This window comes from Cavia porcellus, unplaced genomic scaffold (genome assembly GCF_034190915.1).
Source record: "Cavia porcellus strain 051 isolate PalLab524CR breed Dunkin Hartley unplaced genomic scaffold, mCavPor4.1 scaffold_7, whole genome shotgun sequence".
Classification (NCBI taxonomy): Eukaryota; Metazoa; Chordata; class Mammalia; order Rodentia; family Caviidae; genus Cavia; species Cavia porcellus.
In genome coordinates, this window is record NW_026947490.1 from 85,031,938 (window position 1) to 85,050,901 (window position 18,964).

An 18,964-nucleotide genomic window follows, 5' to 3' on the forward strand; every position below is an offset into this window, starting at 1 on the left:
GAATTAATGAGATTACAATATTGATTGAGAGATTTTCCACATTATGCACCTACATAGTCTTTCTCCCTAATGAGAGTTCTATCATGTTGTTTATAACCTGTTTGTATACTGAACATGTTTCTAAATGTCTTGCATGATAAGGATTTTCCCTAATTTAATTTCATTCTTGTTCCTGACAGTGAATGTGTCTGCCTTTGCATTTGTGATGGTATATCTTAACATTAGGATGGCTACATGGATACAGGCCATGAACACAAGCACAATTTTGAATGTGAATGTATAGACACTTCTTGGTAAACTGATACAAGAGTTACAGATTCTGATGTGAAAACTTGTCATGAGACAATTAGGTGTCATCCATCCAAACAAGACATTGGCAGATCAAAACATGGAAAAAATCATATAGCATACTTAAATTTTCTTTAAAAGGTGCAACATTTTTATTAAGACTACAGAAAGATAAAATATGTATTAAAAAAGACAAAAATATTTTAGGATAATTCTGTTTCGGGTTGTCTTCAAAAATGTATGAGCATATATTGACAGAAATTATTTTATACTATTTTGGCAGGTCTCCTCTACATGACTAATTTTGAAATTATTTTCAAAATAGTCCCTTACATATGTATGATTTCACTTAACTCGGATTACTTTCACACTTTTGACAATAAATATGTATACTGAATACTTTCCGACATTGCATACATAATCTTGGGACATAGTATGACATCACTCAGAAGGTTAGCAGCTATCAGCTGAACTTTTACAAAAACTTCCTTACATGCAGTTACTCCCCAATGTGAGAGGAATCTTATGTTTTCAAAAGGGAAGCACTGCAGCAAATCTTTGCCACACTGCCTACATATATATGACATCTTCCTTGTACTCAAAATTTCCCTATGGCATTTTTGTGTGCTACATATGATCTACCATTGTTCAATTGCATAGAATTACTACACAGAGGGAGTTCTTAAATGTAGTGGCAATCTCAATGGTATGGAAAGTCTTCCTATATTCCTTATGTTCATAGGATTTTTTCCCAGTGTGATATATTTGATGTTATAAAGTGAGAATGGATAAACAAATCCATTTACTCATTTCTCATATAGATAGGGATTTTTAAATAGAGTGAATTCTTTTCTATACAAAAAAGCTACAATTATAGCTAAAATACATCACAAATTACTTACATCAATGGAAAGGGTTCATTTTCAGCACTTCGGTATACTGAATGTTTTGGTATATTGGTTGTACCATAGATGTTCTATAGGGTGTGAGTTCTTTTATGAATAATAAGGTGACTGCTTTGACAGAAAGATTTCCCACATTGCTTACATACAAAGGGTTTCTCCCCAGTGTGTATTCTATCATGTGCTTTACAAGCAGAGGATGTACTGAATGCTTTCCCACAATTGTTGCATGCAAAGGGTTTCTCCCCAGTGTGAATTCTTTCATGTTTAATAAGGTCACTGTTTTGACTGAAAGATTTCCCACATTGTTTACATGCAAAGGGTTTCTCCCCAGTGTGAATTCTATCATGTGCTTTACAAGCAGAGGATGTACTGAATGCTTTCCCACATTTGTTGCATACATAGGGTTTATCCCCTGTGTGAATTCTTTCATGTATAAGAAGGCTAGGCTTTTGATTGAAAGATTTCCCACATTTACTGCATGCAAAGGGTTTCTCCCCAGTGTGAATTCTTTCATGTTTAATAAGGTGACAGCTTTGACAGAAAGATTTCCCACATTGTTTCCAGGCAAATGGTTTCTCCCCTGTGTGAATTCTTTCATGTCTAAGAAGGTTAGACTTTTGATTGAAAGATTTCCCACATTGCTTACATACAAAGGGTTTCTCCCCAGTGTGAATTCTTTCATGTTTAATAAGGTCACTATTTTGACTGAAAGATTTCCCACATTGTTTACATACAAAGGGTTTCTCCCCAGTGTGAATTTTATCATGTGCTTTACAAGCAGAGGCTGTACTGAATACTTTCCCACATTTGTTGCATGCAAAGGATTTCTCCCCTGTGTGAATTCTTTCATGTCTAAGAAGGTTACACTTTTGATTGAAAGATTTCCCACATTGCTTACATACAAAGGGTTTCTCCCCAGTGTGAATTATTTCATGTTTAATATGGTCACTGTTTTGACTGAAAGATTTCCCACATTGTTTACATACAAAGGGTTTCTCACCAGTGTGAATTTTATCATGTGCTTTACAAGCAGAGGCTGTACTGAATGCTTTCCCACATTTGTTGCATGCAAAGGATTTCTCCCCAGTGTGAATGTTTTTATTACTTTGACAGCCACTGAGTTTACTGAATGCTGTCCCACATTGCTTGCATTCATGTGGTTGCTTTCCAGTGTGAAGTTTCTTACTTTTTTAAAGAAATTACTGTGAGATAATGCTTTTGCACATTTTTCAATTATATGATATTTCTCTCTACCATATTTTCTAATAGGTTTTTAATATTGGATGAAGAAATAGAATTATTCTCATAGTGTTTTTGTACATATAAGTTTCCTGAATTGTGGTTTGTCTTGGGGATTTGAACACTGTTCGGTGTTGTGTGGGCTTTGACACTTTTGTTACCTACAAACATTTTCTGCCCAGAGTGAATTTTTTCACTAAGATCATGTCTCTCCTCCTCATTTTGCCCGTATTCACTGGGTCTCTCTACAGTGTTCCTCATTTCATGCTTCCAAAAGGACTGGAAAACACTGCAGGTCTCTACATCTTCATTACATTTATATGGCTGCTCTTCAATTCTCAAATAATTGTCTTCATCACATCTGTGAAGAAATTAAAAAAGACATCAATCACAATGGAAAAGGCTCCACATTAGCAATAAATTTTATGATGACAAATTTAGTTTGATTCCTGCTAGGTAATTCTGATGGTTAACTGACTCACTGCCCTGCAGGACTTCTTTCAAAATACTATTCATTTTAAAAATTTTTACTGTTTTTTTTTTTTTGTTTTTTTTGTTTTTTTTGTTTTTTTTGGTACCAGGGATTGAACTCACAACTGCATGCTTGCAAGGCAGACACTTATGCCCCTGAGATAAATCCCCTGCTCCATTTAGACAATTTTAAATTGTTATGTGATTCTAATACTTAATATCATTTTAGGAGACTGGTACAAATGAATAGCAAACATTGATCATTTTTTTTAGCTCTTCGTGTCTTAACTCCCCTTTGTCTATTTAGCCCGATCATCTTTCTCATCTACAGAACATAAGGATTTCTGGTCATATATTCTCTCTTTACTTTCACTTCTCAAATAAGTTTTTAATTTCTCATTTAAGAAAACACCTGAGTTGTGTCCAGGGATTTAACTCAGCAGCATAAGCACCAGCCTGGCAAGCATGAGATTGTGAGTTCATTCCTCAGTACCAAAAGAGAGAGATAGAGAGAGAGAGAGAGAGAGAGAGAGAGAGAGAGAAGAAAAACCTGTGATATTTCCATTTCTATGTCTGAATAGAAATAGGACCTTCACTTAAGGTCCAATACTTCTTGTTTCTTTGGAAATGATATCATGGTTCCCTGTATAGCTTTTTTTCAACGTCTAGTTAAACACAGGTCATAGAATGAACTACATTTGCTGACCTATTATTTGTTTTGTTGAGAGAGATTTTTATTGACCATCAACTTGTCCAAGCTGAACTTCAAGTTATCATCCTGCTGATTCAGCTTCCCCAGCTGCTTGGGGATTGCAGGAATGCACCACAATATTTAGCTGACTCCAAATTTTCTTTACCTTGGCATCCAGTGATGGGCATCTGGGCTCTTCTCAATGCTTAGCTACTGGGAGTTGATTCTTGTATTAGATATTGTAAATGCCCTTTCATGTGCTTTAACAAACAACACACTAATGGTTCACTAACATTTGATGATTTTAATGTATTTGACAATATACTGAGAGAATCATTACACATAATGACACAGTATGACCCACTCAAGAGTCAGGAGGTAGAGGCAGGAGGATTGCTCTGAGTTTCAGGCCATCATGGGCTTCACAATAAGCTCAAAGTCAACCTGAACTACAGTATAAAATCATGGCTCAAAAGATTTTAAAAAAGATATCTTTGTCGATGTACATGTGAAACAATATGAAACATGTTGTTTTAATTTTCAGACCACTGAATAGTTTTTACCATGTTTGTATTTTATGTATCCATCAACAAGGTATGAGGAATTTTAAACATGAACATCTCAACATTCTATAGGATATTTTCAAAGTACTTATAACAGTAGAATTCATTTTCATTTGGAATACTGATTCTATGTGAAAAGAATTCTAGATCATGAAAGTCTCAGTATTCACATGTATATCTAAATGATATTTTGAAGATGGGTTTTTATCAACTTTCACAATTTGTTCATTTCCTACATATCAAAATACAATATTTAAATTTATTTTCATACATTTCTATGATGTTGATCACGAAGGTAATCTTTAAACTGATACATTACATAGTGTTATTTAGTACATGTATTAGAATTACCTCTGATTCTTATATTTCAATATGTTTCTATGGATTCCCAGATAATACAAAATAAAATCAAGTATATCTCTTGGTATTTTTTGAGGCTAAGTAAGGTATAACATGATCTCATTTCTTCAGGTTCCTTTGTTTTAATATTTATGCTCACACACTGACAATTAAGTAATGTTCTCTTTCTCTTCTGTGTTTCAGTCACCTTATATTACTTGAGCAATTTTTGTCCTCTTCCTTACTTTGCTGATTATTCCATATTTTTCCTGTAATATGGACATAGAAATAAAATATACTTACTATAACTGTACATTAAAACATCCCTGATTTGATTTATGCTCATAGTATAGTATAATCAGACTAGAGATATACAAGCAAATGTTATTATTATCAAATATATTAAACTGTATCAATGAGCAATAATTAATGCTGTTAGTATAAACAAACATATCATCCTTACCTGTTGCAGTAATATTCATATATGTTTCCCACATCACTCCTCTGTAGAGCTTCTTTTGGGATGGAGTCAGCAAATCCCACTCTTCTGGAGTGAACTTCACAGCTACATCCTCAAAGGTCACTGTCTCCTAAGTATTGACAAGGGTCCTGAAGTTCAGGCATACATAACCTGATATACCTCAGTTCCTGTAATAAGTAGTCTAACTGAAATTCATTCTTTCAAGTATTAACTGCATATCATGGTCATCAAAACTCAAGTACATTCAAATATAGTCACCCAGTAACACTGATGCTAGACTATGACACACTGCTAAAGCAATCACAGAACTGTAGCATGGTTTGTCCCACAGGGCCACCAATAGTGTAGTTTTTCATTTACTTTAAAGCAGAGCTCAAAGAGTTAGAATGCAAACCACCATTCACAAAATATTGGTTATTCATAACACGGAGTTTGTCTTTTTATTCAACAGCATCATGGTCTTGAATCTAGATTTATAGATAAATATTTAGTTGAATATGAAAAGAGATTTCTGAGTGATTAAAATTTAATGACAGAAAAGTTTTATTTGACCATTCTATAGACAAGGAAATAAGGGAAAATGTAGTTATAAATATTTAGCTCAGGGATACTAAATTATCTCCTTGTACTTATACACTGGAAATTCCACTAGGGTGCAAAGGAAGATAATGTGGGAAAAAAAACATATATGAAATGCTTGAACTGGAGTGAAAATAGTGGAATAGCAAAGTAACTGGTCACTAAATACAGAAGGAAGAGTTCAGTACAGTGGAGTAGTATATGCTTGTACTCTCAGAACTTGAAATCGTGATGTAAGAGGATTACTAGAAATTTCATGCTTGCCATGCATACAGTGTCCACCCTGGGCTATGTAACAAGGACAGTTCTGACTACAAAGTGAGGCCATTCATTAAACCCTGTACCAAATGAAAATTAAAATTAATTCACCGTCATTGACAAATGACAACTTTGCACCCAGGATATATATCAATGGTACAAGCACCTGTATGAGATTTGCAAGGGCCTGAATACAATTTCCAGTAGCAAAAAGAGAATTCAAGTGCACCTTTGATTAGTTCCAACAACTGTACATGTATGTTAGAGAAAAAAAGCCTGTAAACATTGAATATTTGTGTGCAAGGAAACATTTTGCCTAATAAACAGGAAAATATTTGACATTCAACATTCATATCAGTGGACAAATGGATCTCAGGAAAGGAAAACAACCTTCAATTCATTCACATGGAATATTATGTCACAATTCAGCTGGCATTGTGCTTCTAAGCAAGAAAGCCCAATATGTTTCATTTACATTCAGAAAGAAACAAGTATGTCCCTAGAACTTCGGCCTGCACACTATCCTTGCCTATGTGCATTGGTGAACAATTGAAATGAGGAAGAGAAACACGAATTACTGTAAAATTTATACTGAAAAATAGTTAGTGCAAAACTCTTCTGAAGAAAATCAAGCAGCCATGAAAATTATAAGTTGAAATCTATGAAAATTGGAATTAAACAAGAAAACATTTATTGGGAACACAATACAAAGATTTTACATAGAGTTAAGATCAATGAGCACAAATCTAAAAATAAATAAAATTTATGTGACCCAGCAAAAATAATGAAGAGAAAAGAAAATCTAAATCACATTTGTGAAAATAACCAAACAATATTGAAGTGTGGAAGAAAAAATAATTAGTTTTATTCTCAAGTTCCACAAACTCCTTTTCTATGGAGTTTATGAAAATCTACATACAAGTGAATTCTTTCTAATGTCTACAAAGTATTTTGTTCTATGATTCCTTGAAATGCACGTGATTCTTTTCAAGTGAAATTACAGACTCAGAAACTGTGACCAAGAGAATAAATGAGAATGTACTTTGGCCTTGATTCACCTATCAGCCCTTGTGAATGACTGTGAGAAATGATTGAATTGATAAGTATCACAAAATTTCACAATACATTTCTATGTGCAATTTCAATGGTAGTTTCTAAAAACTTAAAGGGAATAAGTTAAAAATATAATTTCCATAAAAGAGCACTTTGTAAACTTTGGAATATTTCCAAAGAATTTTCATCAATCATGCAATAATACTTTCTGACCTGAATGTTTTTCACACGGTTACCTTCATTTCTTGCCTAAGATCCTTTGGTGAAACTTTCTGAATACCCCTGTGACTCTTTCACTGCTCTCATTAAATCTATACACAAAAGCTTTGAGAATAAGATTTTCTTTAAATGATTAAAACAATAAATTGCAATACAGGTACTAACTGATTTGTATCTGTTTATGTGTCTTGAGATATGAAATGATTGGACAGTTTCCATATTAGATAGTGATAAACAAACTACAGTTACAAATATCATTGTAACAAATTCAGTGCTAACAGTTGTGAAATTTGAAGTTCACCAAAAGGAAAACAGGTCAGGAGAGGAGACTTTATCAGAACAGGTCAGATTAAAAGGGACTGAGAGAACAGGTGTCAGAGCTGACTAATAGCTAGACAACTAGGTAATCCGCAAATACTCTCATGATCCAGAGAGCAGTGTTTATTGTGTGCACACTGATACGATAGGTTAAATAGTAAGCTATGCAAAAAGAGATACCTCAATGCCATTGATTCAACAAAACATACTGACACTACATTAGCTTGATTGTATTCCACATGTACAATCAGCAGTTATTTAGAAACAAATATCATATGGCCCATATAAAGAGCAATCAACTACATAAACAGAAACAGAATTGGGAGAGAAAATTCAATCATTTACAAATATATATTTAAGAGTTCAAAATATCTTCATCAGTGACTGACAGCTCAAGAAGGCAGAGCAATCTTTAAGGTCACACATAAATTCATCAAAATAACAATTCAAAGCAATATAATAGATGGATTCTATTGATTGGTTTATCACAGAAAAACATAGCACACTGTCCTCACAGCAAGCCAAGAAGTATTCACACATGTAACCCAGGTTCAACACAGCAATACAGAATGTAACATAGTCAGTGGAGTGGAAATCATGCAAAGCAGGCTCTTACACAATACTGGAATAAAATTATAAATGAAAAGCAGAAAAAATGAAGAATGCTCTTAGAATGAGAGATCAAATCACAAATTTTACATAACGTTGCAAAAAAAACCTTAAATAATTAAGGATTTCACAATCCATGTCAATGAATGCACATTTAGAATCATTTCAGTTCCTCAAACTTAGTGCGTCAAAACATATTAAAAACAGTGAATGCTGGTACTGGAAAAGAACATAGACTTTAATTGTAGAAAGTTAGAGAACACAGTGCTGAAGGAAGCTCAACAGAGCAGCTGTGAGCTGAGTGCATGGCATCACTCTGCATGGCAGTCTTTTGGAAATCTGAGACTAGGGCAGAGCACATTACAGGCCCATCCCTGAGCCTCAGGAAGCTAAGTTTCCACAGAGAACTAGACAAAATTGCTGCAATATAAAAATATTAACCACCCCACAAGAAATAGGATTTTTCATTGCTCTATACTTGTGCAGATTGCAAAGAACAATAGAGAAGAAACTCTTAAAAATATTAGAGGCATTACTTAGTAATTAATGTAACTAAATACATAAATATCTGGTGGAAATCAGACATTGACATCAGTGGACACAGACAAGACACAAGATGAAAAAATTAGCAGAGTAAGTTGGAATGCATACAAACATATTCACTTTCAAATAACAGTCTATATGGTGAAAAAATTAAATTTTCAACAAAAATTTAATAGAATTTATAAGATAATGTACCACAGACAATATCTCTGGATTGAAATAGAGATATGTGCCATGTAAATATGTATCAGGTATCAACAACTGATTTGGTTTGCAGCCGCCATTGAACAGCAGCCCAGCCATGCCCACTTGCTTTGAAGCCAACTGAGTGTGGAAGCCAACCTCCAAAAACTGGATTGAACTCACAACCTTGTGCTGGCCAGGAAGGCACTTATGCTGCTGAGCTAAATCACTGGCCAGAAGAAACTTGAATGTACTCACCAAGAAAAAAATGTTGGACTTCCAGGAGAACATGGTGGATAGAGAGCAGCAGCTTTGGAGGCTCTCTGAGAAACTGCACTTAAAATCCAGGAATGGTGCCGGGCGAGAAATCCTAATCAAGGGGAGGTATACTTTGCCAACACAGGAATGAACTAAACTAAGAGAAACCAACTGGAAACACATTCCCGGTGATATAACAGGAAAAGATAAGGTCTCAGCACAGAAGCTGGACCCCGTGCCACTGGAAGATGTGATTTGAGTTTCCTGCAGCTGCTGCTGTGTCCCAATTGGCATGGCAAGGAGAGAGGCACGAAAGCTCTCAGAGTGGGAAGCAGTGAATGGAGCTGAAAGCAGGACTGGCAGGGAGCCCTGCATCGACCTGCAGTGAGTGAGAGGAATGGCAATGCTTCCATAGAGTAGGAGGCTTCAGCAAATCACATACTGCGACTGGGCAGACTAGCCAGAACAGGTTGTTGCAGTGACTTCAGTCACATATTCCCCTCTCAAGCAGGATTGGTGGGGAGTGCCTGGCCTGCGTGACGCTGCTGACTAAGACCCAGTAGGCTAGCCCAAACAAGGTCCCAGTGTCGGGAGGTGCACCCTAGCAGTGAAGCCTTCAGTAGATTGACCTGGAGGATAGGGCCCAGCATAGCCTGTCCAGGTATCTATCTCCCTAGTACACTGCAGTGGGTGGAAACATCTACATGGTGCAATTCAAACAACCTTTTTTTTTTATGGGTACCAGGGATCAAACTCACGACCACCTGCTTACAAGGCAGACGCTTATGCTGCTGAGCTAGATCCCCAGCCCAACTGTAACTGACAAAAAAAGAACCTGGGCCTCCTATATTCACTTGTATACAATGAACAAAAAATATGCGAAGAGGGAGCAGCAAGAAAGGATCCTCGACCCCCAATCCTGAGAAACATGCAATATCAGACACGGCACCAATAGACATAAAACATTATCTCCGGAGCATTATAGATGAGTTCAGGAATGAAGTTATTAACAACCTGAAGCAAGTTATAAGTAAAATAGTTAGAGAAATGCTAAACACCAGACAAGAAAAAAACAGATGGTGGAATGGAAGAACAGAAAAAAAGGGGAGAATTGTTTGATGGAGAAAATAGAGAAAGCATAGAATATGTGAAGCAGGTTCAAAGAAATTACCAGGAAACAAAAAACTCTATCAAAAACTGGCATGATGGCTTGAAAGAAACCAAGGATAGATTATCTGAACTGGAGGGCAGATTTTTAATAAGGGAGCATGAAATGAAAAACTTCGTAAAAATAACAACAACAAAAAAAAAACCAAACAGCAACAATACAAAGGCTAGAAGATGATAAGAGGATCTATAACTTAAGAATTAAGAACATAAAAGAAGAAGTAGGGACACAAACAAATGGACTACAAAAGCTATTCACATAAATACTCCAAGAGAATTTCCTGAATTTGGCAAATGGTAAAGATACTCAGATGTATGAGGCATACAGGAACCCCAGCCACCTACAACCCAAACAGCGCTACACCCAGGCATATAATAATTAAAATTCCAGAATTCCAATATAAGAACAGAATATGAAAGCCATCAGACACAAGAAACAGATCACTCACAAGGGAACACACGTCAGAATTACAGCAGACTTCTGGGCATAAACCATCAAATCATGAAGAGCATGGAGGGAAATAATTCAAGCTTTCAAAGATAATATCCTCCAGCCAAGATTGATATATCCTGAACAACTGTTCCTAGAAATTGATGGAAAAACAAGGTGCTTCCAGGATAAAGAGGAACTAGGGGAATTTGCAACCACCCATTCAACTTTACAGAAAATACTGCAGGATATTCTAAAAAAGGAAAATGCCAAGATTCCAGAAATAGTGGCAGAGAGGCCACAATGAATGGAGCAGAAAGCAAAATGAAGAAGACAAACTGACAACAAATGACAGAAAAAGAGCTCAACAGAAATGAGGCAGAGAAGATCAGATGTTAGGAACAGTTATTTTGTAGAAAACCAGACATCATAATAGCTAGTACTGATTTAGTATCATCTTGTTTTGAAGTCCCATCAAATTTGTATTCTTCTTTCTCCATCGGTCTTAAAAGGTTGTATCTTATTGGATTTTAATATATATGATAAAATAAGTAAAAACTTTTATAGACAAGGAGATTATACAGAAGCCATTGTTCATTTTCTGTTAATTGGTTCTAAATACCCAGTAATAATGTCATTCTCTTGAATGATTTTATAGTGTCTTGATATGTTTGGTGCTACAGTATATGAAGTTATACTCAAAGATTTTATGGAAAGAGACATTATGGTAACTATTTTTATGTTAGGATATCTTGTGGTGAAACACTACTTTTCTTGAATGGTTATGTTTTGACCTGTGCTGTTCTGTTGTTATGGCCACTTTTATCTCAATCCCCCTTTTTAAAAATTATTTACTTTTTTTTCTTTTTATCTTTTTAATTAAGGGAAAAATAAATAAAAAATAGCAGGGTACATTATAGTAACCTACTTTGAATTCCAATTAACTTGATTTGAAATCCTGTATTGCCCTCACCATCTTCTTTTGACTGATTTTCCCGTATTCTGCATTGCTTGATATTACCAATTTTGAAAGTATAGGCAAAACTGTGAAGAAAATAAGCTTAATTATGATGCCCATTCCGGTTGATTATTATCTTCTATTAAAGTCCTGTAAGGTCCCCAATGCTTTGGTTTTATTCTTTACTGTTTTGTTCAATTTTATTGTAAGTGGCAATTCTTCTTAAAATAGCAAGAGGCAGTATGGTAACCATTGTTGATCACCTTGTATTTTGTTTTTACATCATCAGTTATGTCAATCCTTTTGATTTGACAGACTCTGTTCTGATATATCGCATTTGGTTTTACTCTCTTCAAAAAAAGTAATAAGTACTGTTGGAGTAATAATACCCAAAATGTGTCAAAGAAAAGAAAGTGCTCTAACGGTTATAACTACATATATATTTAAGTGTATAAGATAACCATATTACTGAGTTTTTTTGGATCACTGAACAAAACTGATTGCACTCTCACTGTTTGAAAGTCCACTTTATATGCTTCAATTTTGTAACTTGAACAACTATTTCTAAGAGGATAATATGTAATCTATTAACTAGTCATTTCTTACTGTGTATTTTTTAAATTTTCTATACTTGTACCCTTTTTATGCTTTTTTTTAAATAAAAAAAGAAAAAAAAATAATTGATTGAAATTATGAGCATTATACCACATGCAATTCATACTGACATAATTTTAAAAATATTAACACGACATATAAAACATATAAAGAGCACAAAGTGCATCATTTAGCATGTCTTTTTCAACAATGTCCACTATCAATGAATTATAATAATTACATGAGCAATGGTGCTTCCTCCTCTGCACACAGAGAAAAAATTCTTGTACAAGATCAGGAATATACCTGAGCAGCACAGTAGTTACCTGGCAATGTGGCATTGTGAGTTTGATTCCTTGTTTAAAACAAATTGCATGTACATGTGAATGCCCTACTTCAGAGATCAATTTGTGTGTTTAACAGGCAGCCCCTTTGCAAGTTGTCCTTTATCATATTATTTCACTTTCTGTTATTTACATTCCTATCACAATATCCAACTTTTATTATTATATGGTATAGAACCTAATATATTCAAAAGTGTATTCATGTATTGCATGACCCTAGATGTAAGACAGTAGTTTATACATGCCTGGAAGGCTCATAGTAATTATTTTCATCATAGCCATAGTAATATGTATTTTAAAATTTATTGATGTTAAACTTTAAAAAAATTCTCATGTGATTTTTAAACATCCTAGAAGGACTTAGAATTCTGAGTGTGTGTTCACTGATTCTGGAATTCAACATTATTACAATGATACTCAATATAGAGGATACTATTTGTCTGCTTGAGGCCTCATATTAAACTCTGATTTTATTTGTCATAGTTAGATGTCCCTGGCATTTCCTATGACTCGGTTAAAATATACAACAGTGTCACTACAATGGATTCAAGACTTATGAAAATTAAATCTAGCTGGAGAGCAGAAAGAAGGCTGCATGCAGTGTCCCACCCTCAATTCTGGCCCTGTGAGAAGATAAGGATTCAGCATGTAAATTTTCTATAATAGACCTTTCCATCTCAAGGAATGAATGCTAATCTCTTGTGGCTTACTAATTTTTCCAAAGTTAATAATCAACTTTGCATGCCTGATGCCTAGAATTCTACTGTCACATTCTGAGTGTTTGAAAACATTGAGGTTATTAGGAAAGACATGTATGGGTGTGGCTTCATGTTGTAAGGAAACATGACTCACGAGATTACATCTTCCTCTCAGGCTCTCTCTCTCCCCTGAAGAATCTCCACTGGTAGGCTGAAGATTTGATTCTGAGAGCAGGAGCAACGTGAAGCCAATATCATAAGGAAATGGCAAATACCTATGCTCATGCAAAAAAAAAGTAAGAGACTTGTTTGCCCCTTGTTATTCCAACCAGGTCATATTGGTTGTTGTCAAGCACATACAAAGTGAGTCATTTGCAATGTGCTATAAATCAGTAATTCACGGCAAAGTGTAGAGCATTAAAAATGGACTGGGACATTCATACTATCATGAGACACACCACAATAATCATTACAAAATATTAGTCTTTATTTTGCTAAAAATTCCCTTCAAAGATATTCTTCATATAGTAATAATTTTCTGATTCTCTTAAATCTTTGCAGGAGATAAAGAAACATTTTACCAGTAAAGCTCTATAACCACTAGAATCACTTCCTCAGAAAGAAAAGATTTGCAAAATTATCTGTACATTAGACACAATCATTCCAAGATTCTGTGGCCTGTCCTACTCAAGAGTACTATGTCACCCTCATGGATCTAAAGCAGTAATTCACATCATGAAAAATCAAATATGCTCAAATTTTATTTTAAGTGGAATAATTAATCACAAAATACACAATATACTTTGCCTATTTTTCCTGGGCATTTTCATCTCCCCCATTCTACTTGAGTGAAGGCCCCAGGAACTGAATCTAGTGATTTTCATGCTCTAGTCACCTTATTGAACTATTTCTGTTTGCTCACACAAATATGCATGTAGTCTGTACTCTAATAAAGTCCTAGATACCTTAGAAACTCCTCTGCCTTTAAAGAGATGAAACTCCTGAAAATACAAATCCTTCTGATGATAAATCACACCACTAAGTTGAAATTCCAAAACTTAAGCTGTGTTACAGGGATGAAATTAAAAGATATATTACAGAAACACTTGTAGTGTCTAATTATAAACTTAATGCTAACCTCTCAGCTCAGTTTCAGCTAATTTAAAATTTCCTTTATATCCTCTTGTCTGGGGGATATAGGTCAAGCAGTATGACCATATTGGCCTCATCAGTACAACAATAATCAAAAAATCCAGAGAAACATAGACATAAAATACCCAAAGTAGTGTACACATTTCCAAACAGGATTGCACTGCTCTCCTGATAGAGCTGCTCAAGAGAAACAGGTAAATACAGCTATCTAAACTGGAAACAACTGGGTAAGTGAGGCTCCTGTTCTACAGGAGACAATTTGAAGACTGGAAGGAATAATGCAAAAGAGATAATTGAGTTTCATAAGGAAAATGACTTGATCAAACTAAAACAAAGGGACAACAAAATGAATTGAATATGCACAAAAAACAAATCTGTTATTGCAAGCACTACCATTAAGCATTAGATATTTTTCAAGCTGCTGAATACAAATACTTTGATGTGTATTTCAGATATAACAGAAAGAGAAATTCATAATACAACACTACACATCACATGTACTTCACTGAATGCAGCACACTGTGAATCACTGTTTGTTCACACATGGTGTCCTTTTCAGAGACAAGGGACTCATCTCTGTATCCTCCAACATGAGCATATAAACTTCACATTGAGCCATGTATCACTAGTACAAACTATGTGTCAACTTAAAAATTCAATATAAGTTTATACTCAAACATTTTCTCTTCATTATCCAAGGGCCTCATGGACTTTAGAAAAGTTAATTTGAGATGGACATGAACTTTCAATATGCATCTCATATTGAAAAAGTTCAGTTATCCATGGTGGCCTTGATTTTTAAGCGCTGCTAACTTTCCCAGGAGGCTGGCATTCAATTGGTGCATCACCATGACTCAGTGTTGTTTATTTTACCCCAGCAGTGAATTCTTGGTGAAATTGGGTAACATGAAAATAAAACACCGATCCAGGTATGGCAGTGCATGCCTGAGTCCCTAGCATTACAATGGATGATGTATGAGACTCTGAGCATTAAGTGTGAACTAAAGAAGCAGACCAAATCCCTCCAGCAAAGCAGAGGCACAATCATCATCATCAAAGTAGAATACTTCTGTCATCCCCTCACTGGCAGTTGAGCTAGTTAGAAATATTACATCCATCAGAAATCCCTAGGCTCTTGAAGGGACCCCCACAGAGGACCAGATATCTGGTGACTTTGTAAGAGACAAACACCACATGCTGTGGACCAGATCTCAAGATAGATGACAAAGAAATACAACCACACCCTTAAGTATAATCCTTAGGGATTAGGTATGGATCACCTTGAGAAGATTGGAGTTGCAATTCTAACCAACTACAGAAAAAGTGACTGATCCATAAAGAATGCTAGCTTGCTATGTGATTCAATTCCCCATTTGTCTCTGATTTAGTCAATTTTACCTGAGGAAGTAAACTGATTGTTTGACCATAGCTCTTTCCCACCTCATGCCTGCTTGTCTTGTGGGTTATTGATCTGTTTTTAGACTTGCCTCATCTCACTGTTTTACATTATAAAAATTCCTAGAAAATGCAGAGTGTTTGGCATTCCACATGGGACCCCTTCTGTCTCTCTCACAGAAGCATTCTTTCACTCAATTAATAGTTCTTCTCTTAACCTTGGTTGTACCTAAAATTCATTCTTAAATTTAAAAGAACATGAATTTCTGCTGGACATATAGAGGGTTGACAGTTTCATTCCCGTTTATCAAACTCAGCAGTCAAAGTGCTGGCAAAGACTCAACAATTCTTGCAACCATGTGCAAAGTAGTAAGACCGCATCTCTAAATGCCAAAAAAAAAAAAAAATAATTATTATTAATTAAATATTTTTCAAAATTTGGAGGATGTTAATAAGGGCCAGATTTCTAAGGTCCGTCACTGGACAATAAGAAGCAACAAATATATCTTGAAATCTTTGGTGTCCAAAATAAACTCCTTCCCATGTTATTTTAGTTGTGATGACCAACATATTTCCAAACCTTCAATACTAGGGTTCTAAATACCTATCTTACCTCAGAGATGATTAGGAGAGCTGATCAGTAGACAGAGAAAAATATTTTATCAATGACTAAGTTTCCCTCCTTTCTATAGACCTGCGAGCTTTTTCCTACTCTCAGACCTACCAAGCAGACAATCCTCCAGTGCTGTCACAGTAGGTCAAGCTAACCTCAGAAGTCCTTTACTATGCTGCCTGCTGATTGGGCCTCCCTCCCTATTCCCCTGCTCTCTCTTTTCCTTTCCATCATGTTGGCACATGTTATTAAAACTTTTGTCCTTAATTCTTTAATGCTCATGAATATCCTGACCATGTGAAGATACCTCTACTTCAGTAAAACAGTCCATCTCATTGTTCAAATTTCCTTTTGAGACAAGGATGCATGATGTAATTCAGGATGCCATGTCCTGGAACTCACTTCATGCCCCAGGCTTGTCTTAAACTTGCAAGGATTCTCCTGTATCAGCCTTCTGAGTCCTAGGATTAAAGCCATGTGCCACCACACCCCACTCGGTGCTTCAAATTTCAGGTCAAATTAAAACCAACCCAAATGTAACAAATTTTTGAAGTTTTGAAACATACTTCCATTTCCAATCTCATATTTATCAGATCTCTACATCCCTGTAGACACCAGTTTGCTGTTTTTCTCAGTGTGGGATTAGCAGGCAGCACCTACAAGAAGTTGTTCTCAGCAAGAAATTTCCACTCAGGAACTAATGCATCACCATCCCCCAAATACCTCACAACATTCTAAACTTTAAGAAAACCCTTGCTTCAGTAGTTCAATTGTAAAAAAGTATTTATCTACTGCTTATAAATAAGGCACTCGCTAAGGACATGGCCTGAGATAAAGTTGCAAAAGTAGTGGCTGGGATAAGAATTAAAATCAGAATAGATCATGACCTAGGACTTTGAACTTCACAATAAATTGCAGATTCTAGTCTACCAGAGTGACTTGCAGGTGCTAATTACTAAACTCCTGAGGTAACAGAAATGTAAACACAAAGATCCAGTTTATCTCTAAAACCTGTTTCCTATAGACCCCACAAGTTGAAGAAAAGCGTTGGAGAACCACAGCTTAAAGTATTTCTTTTTCTGGGTGCAGTGACTCAGGACTGTAATCTCCTCACACTGGAGACAGATGCAGGAGGATGGCCTGGAGATCATGGGTTGGTCAGACTACAGTGATATACTCTGTATCCAAACAATAAATAATAAAACATAAAAGAAAAAAGAAAAGGAAACAAAGTTGGAGATCTATTTTAAATCCATAGAGCCAGGTGTACCCTCACGGCTATCTATCCATGTATGAAACATTCCTGAAGTCAAGGAGCTTTCTTATTTTTATTTTGGTTTCAGAACTCATAACACACAGTGTCATGGGATTATGAGTTCGTTTCATGCCATAACATCACTGCGAGTAGAAGTCTCACATAAGGAATTCAAATGATAGTGTTTTCTAATTTTGAGGCCAGAATTCAGGTTTGCCTCCAAAGCACTGCACTCCTAAACACAGCTGTGCCTGAGGCTGTGCAAAAGACACTCTGGGTGTACAGCAGTTCTGCCCAATACCACCCAGATCTGCCAAGATTCCATCCCACTCCCAACTCCAATACCATCAAATTACCATCTCTACGCTTGAGGATTTCCAAGGATCCTACCCAGTCTTCAGTAAGAAGTCACAGAAACTTGACATGAACTCAGCTCCAGGCACTCAGCACTGAACTCACAGTGAGAACTTCTACAAGAGCGATGGGAAGAGCCCTCCTCCCTTGGCCCACTTCATTGACCCTCCTCCCTTGGCCCACCTTTATCAATGATTGCCTCCTGGACCCACCTCTTTTCTGTGCTGTCACACTCACCTGCCAGTACTTTACTTTATCTTGGCTTTTAAGTGATGTCCTGCGTTTCCTTAAAGGTATAGTGCCTTCTCCTGAAGCTCTGTCCCAAATGTGACCAGATGAATGTCCTGTGGAAGAAACAATCCATTGAGGACAGAAAAATTTATTTGGTGAACTCAGACTGGGACAAATTGGAATAGGTCGGGGCTGCTCTGAGGAATGTGTCCATAAGTTTTATTGCCCAGATGTTCATAGGGTCTCTCTCAGTCTGCTCATTTGCATTAAACTAATTTTTAGACATCTACCAAGAGAACTCCATTACAGCAGTAATGAAGAAACTACACATAAACTGTAACAGATTTCTGAGAAAAAGTAAAGATAAAGGAAAATCAAACAGTCCAACTACTTCAGAAAAGGTTTGCACTGTATGCAGTGTCATAAATCATACCTAAGTTTTGAAGAGAATCCTAGCCAAGCATAAGGTTCACTATTAATGCTGAAAGAGAGTACCGCACTTGACTCACTACATTACTTCCTGGTATTGAGTGTAAGATAAAAAAAAAAAAAAGAAAAAAACACTTTAGACTGTGCTATGGATTAAGAATTGGTGGTCAGTTTAACACCAGCTGCATTACATCAGCATGGCATTTAGTGAAGATGCTCCACCTGAGGAAAGTTGCCGGGATAAATAGGTGAAGAAAAACGGAGGTGCTAAGGCATTAAGGCATAATTGCATTGAGGTATATTGCATTCCTCTATGAGTTGCTGTTTGAGCTGTTGTTTCTGCTGGA

At 35.9% G+C, this 18,964-nt stretch overlaps 1 protein-coding gene and 1 long non-coding RNA gene across 2 annotated transcripts; both read right to left on the reverse strand.

The window, feature by feature from the left end:
- Positions 1–253: 253 nt before the first annotated feature.
- LOC134476755 (zinc finger protein OZF-like) lies at positions 254–2,383 on the reverse strand (the record flags this gene model as incomplete). Its single annotated transcript, XM_063252426.1, has 1 exon — positions 254–2,383. A coding segment is annotated over one exon (1,119 nt), but the record flags the coding sequence as incomplete, so codon positions are not given.
- Positions 2,384–4,271: 1,888 nt separating this feature from the next.
- On the reverse strand, positions 4,272–18,097 carry LOC134476756 (uncharacterized). The gene is made up of 3 exons (XR_010048557.1): positions 17,960–18,097; positions 4,960–5,086; positions 4,272–4,765 (listed from the first exon to the last, which is right to left on the reverse strand). It is a non-coding gene; the product is annotated as an uncharacterized LOC134476756 (long non-coding RNA).
- Positions 18,098–18,964: the final 867 nt, after the last annotated feature.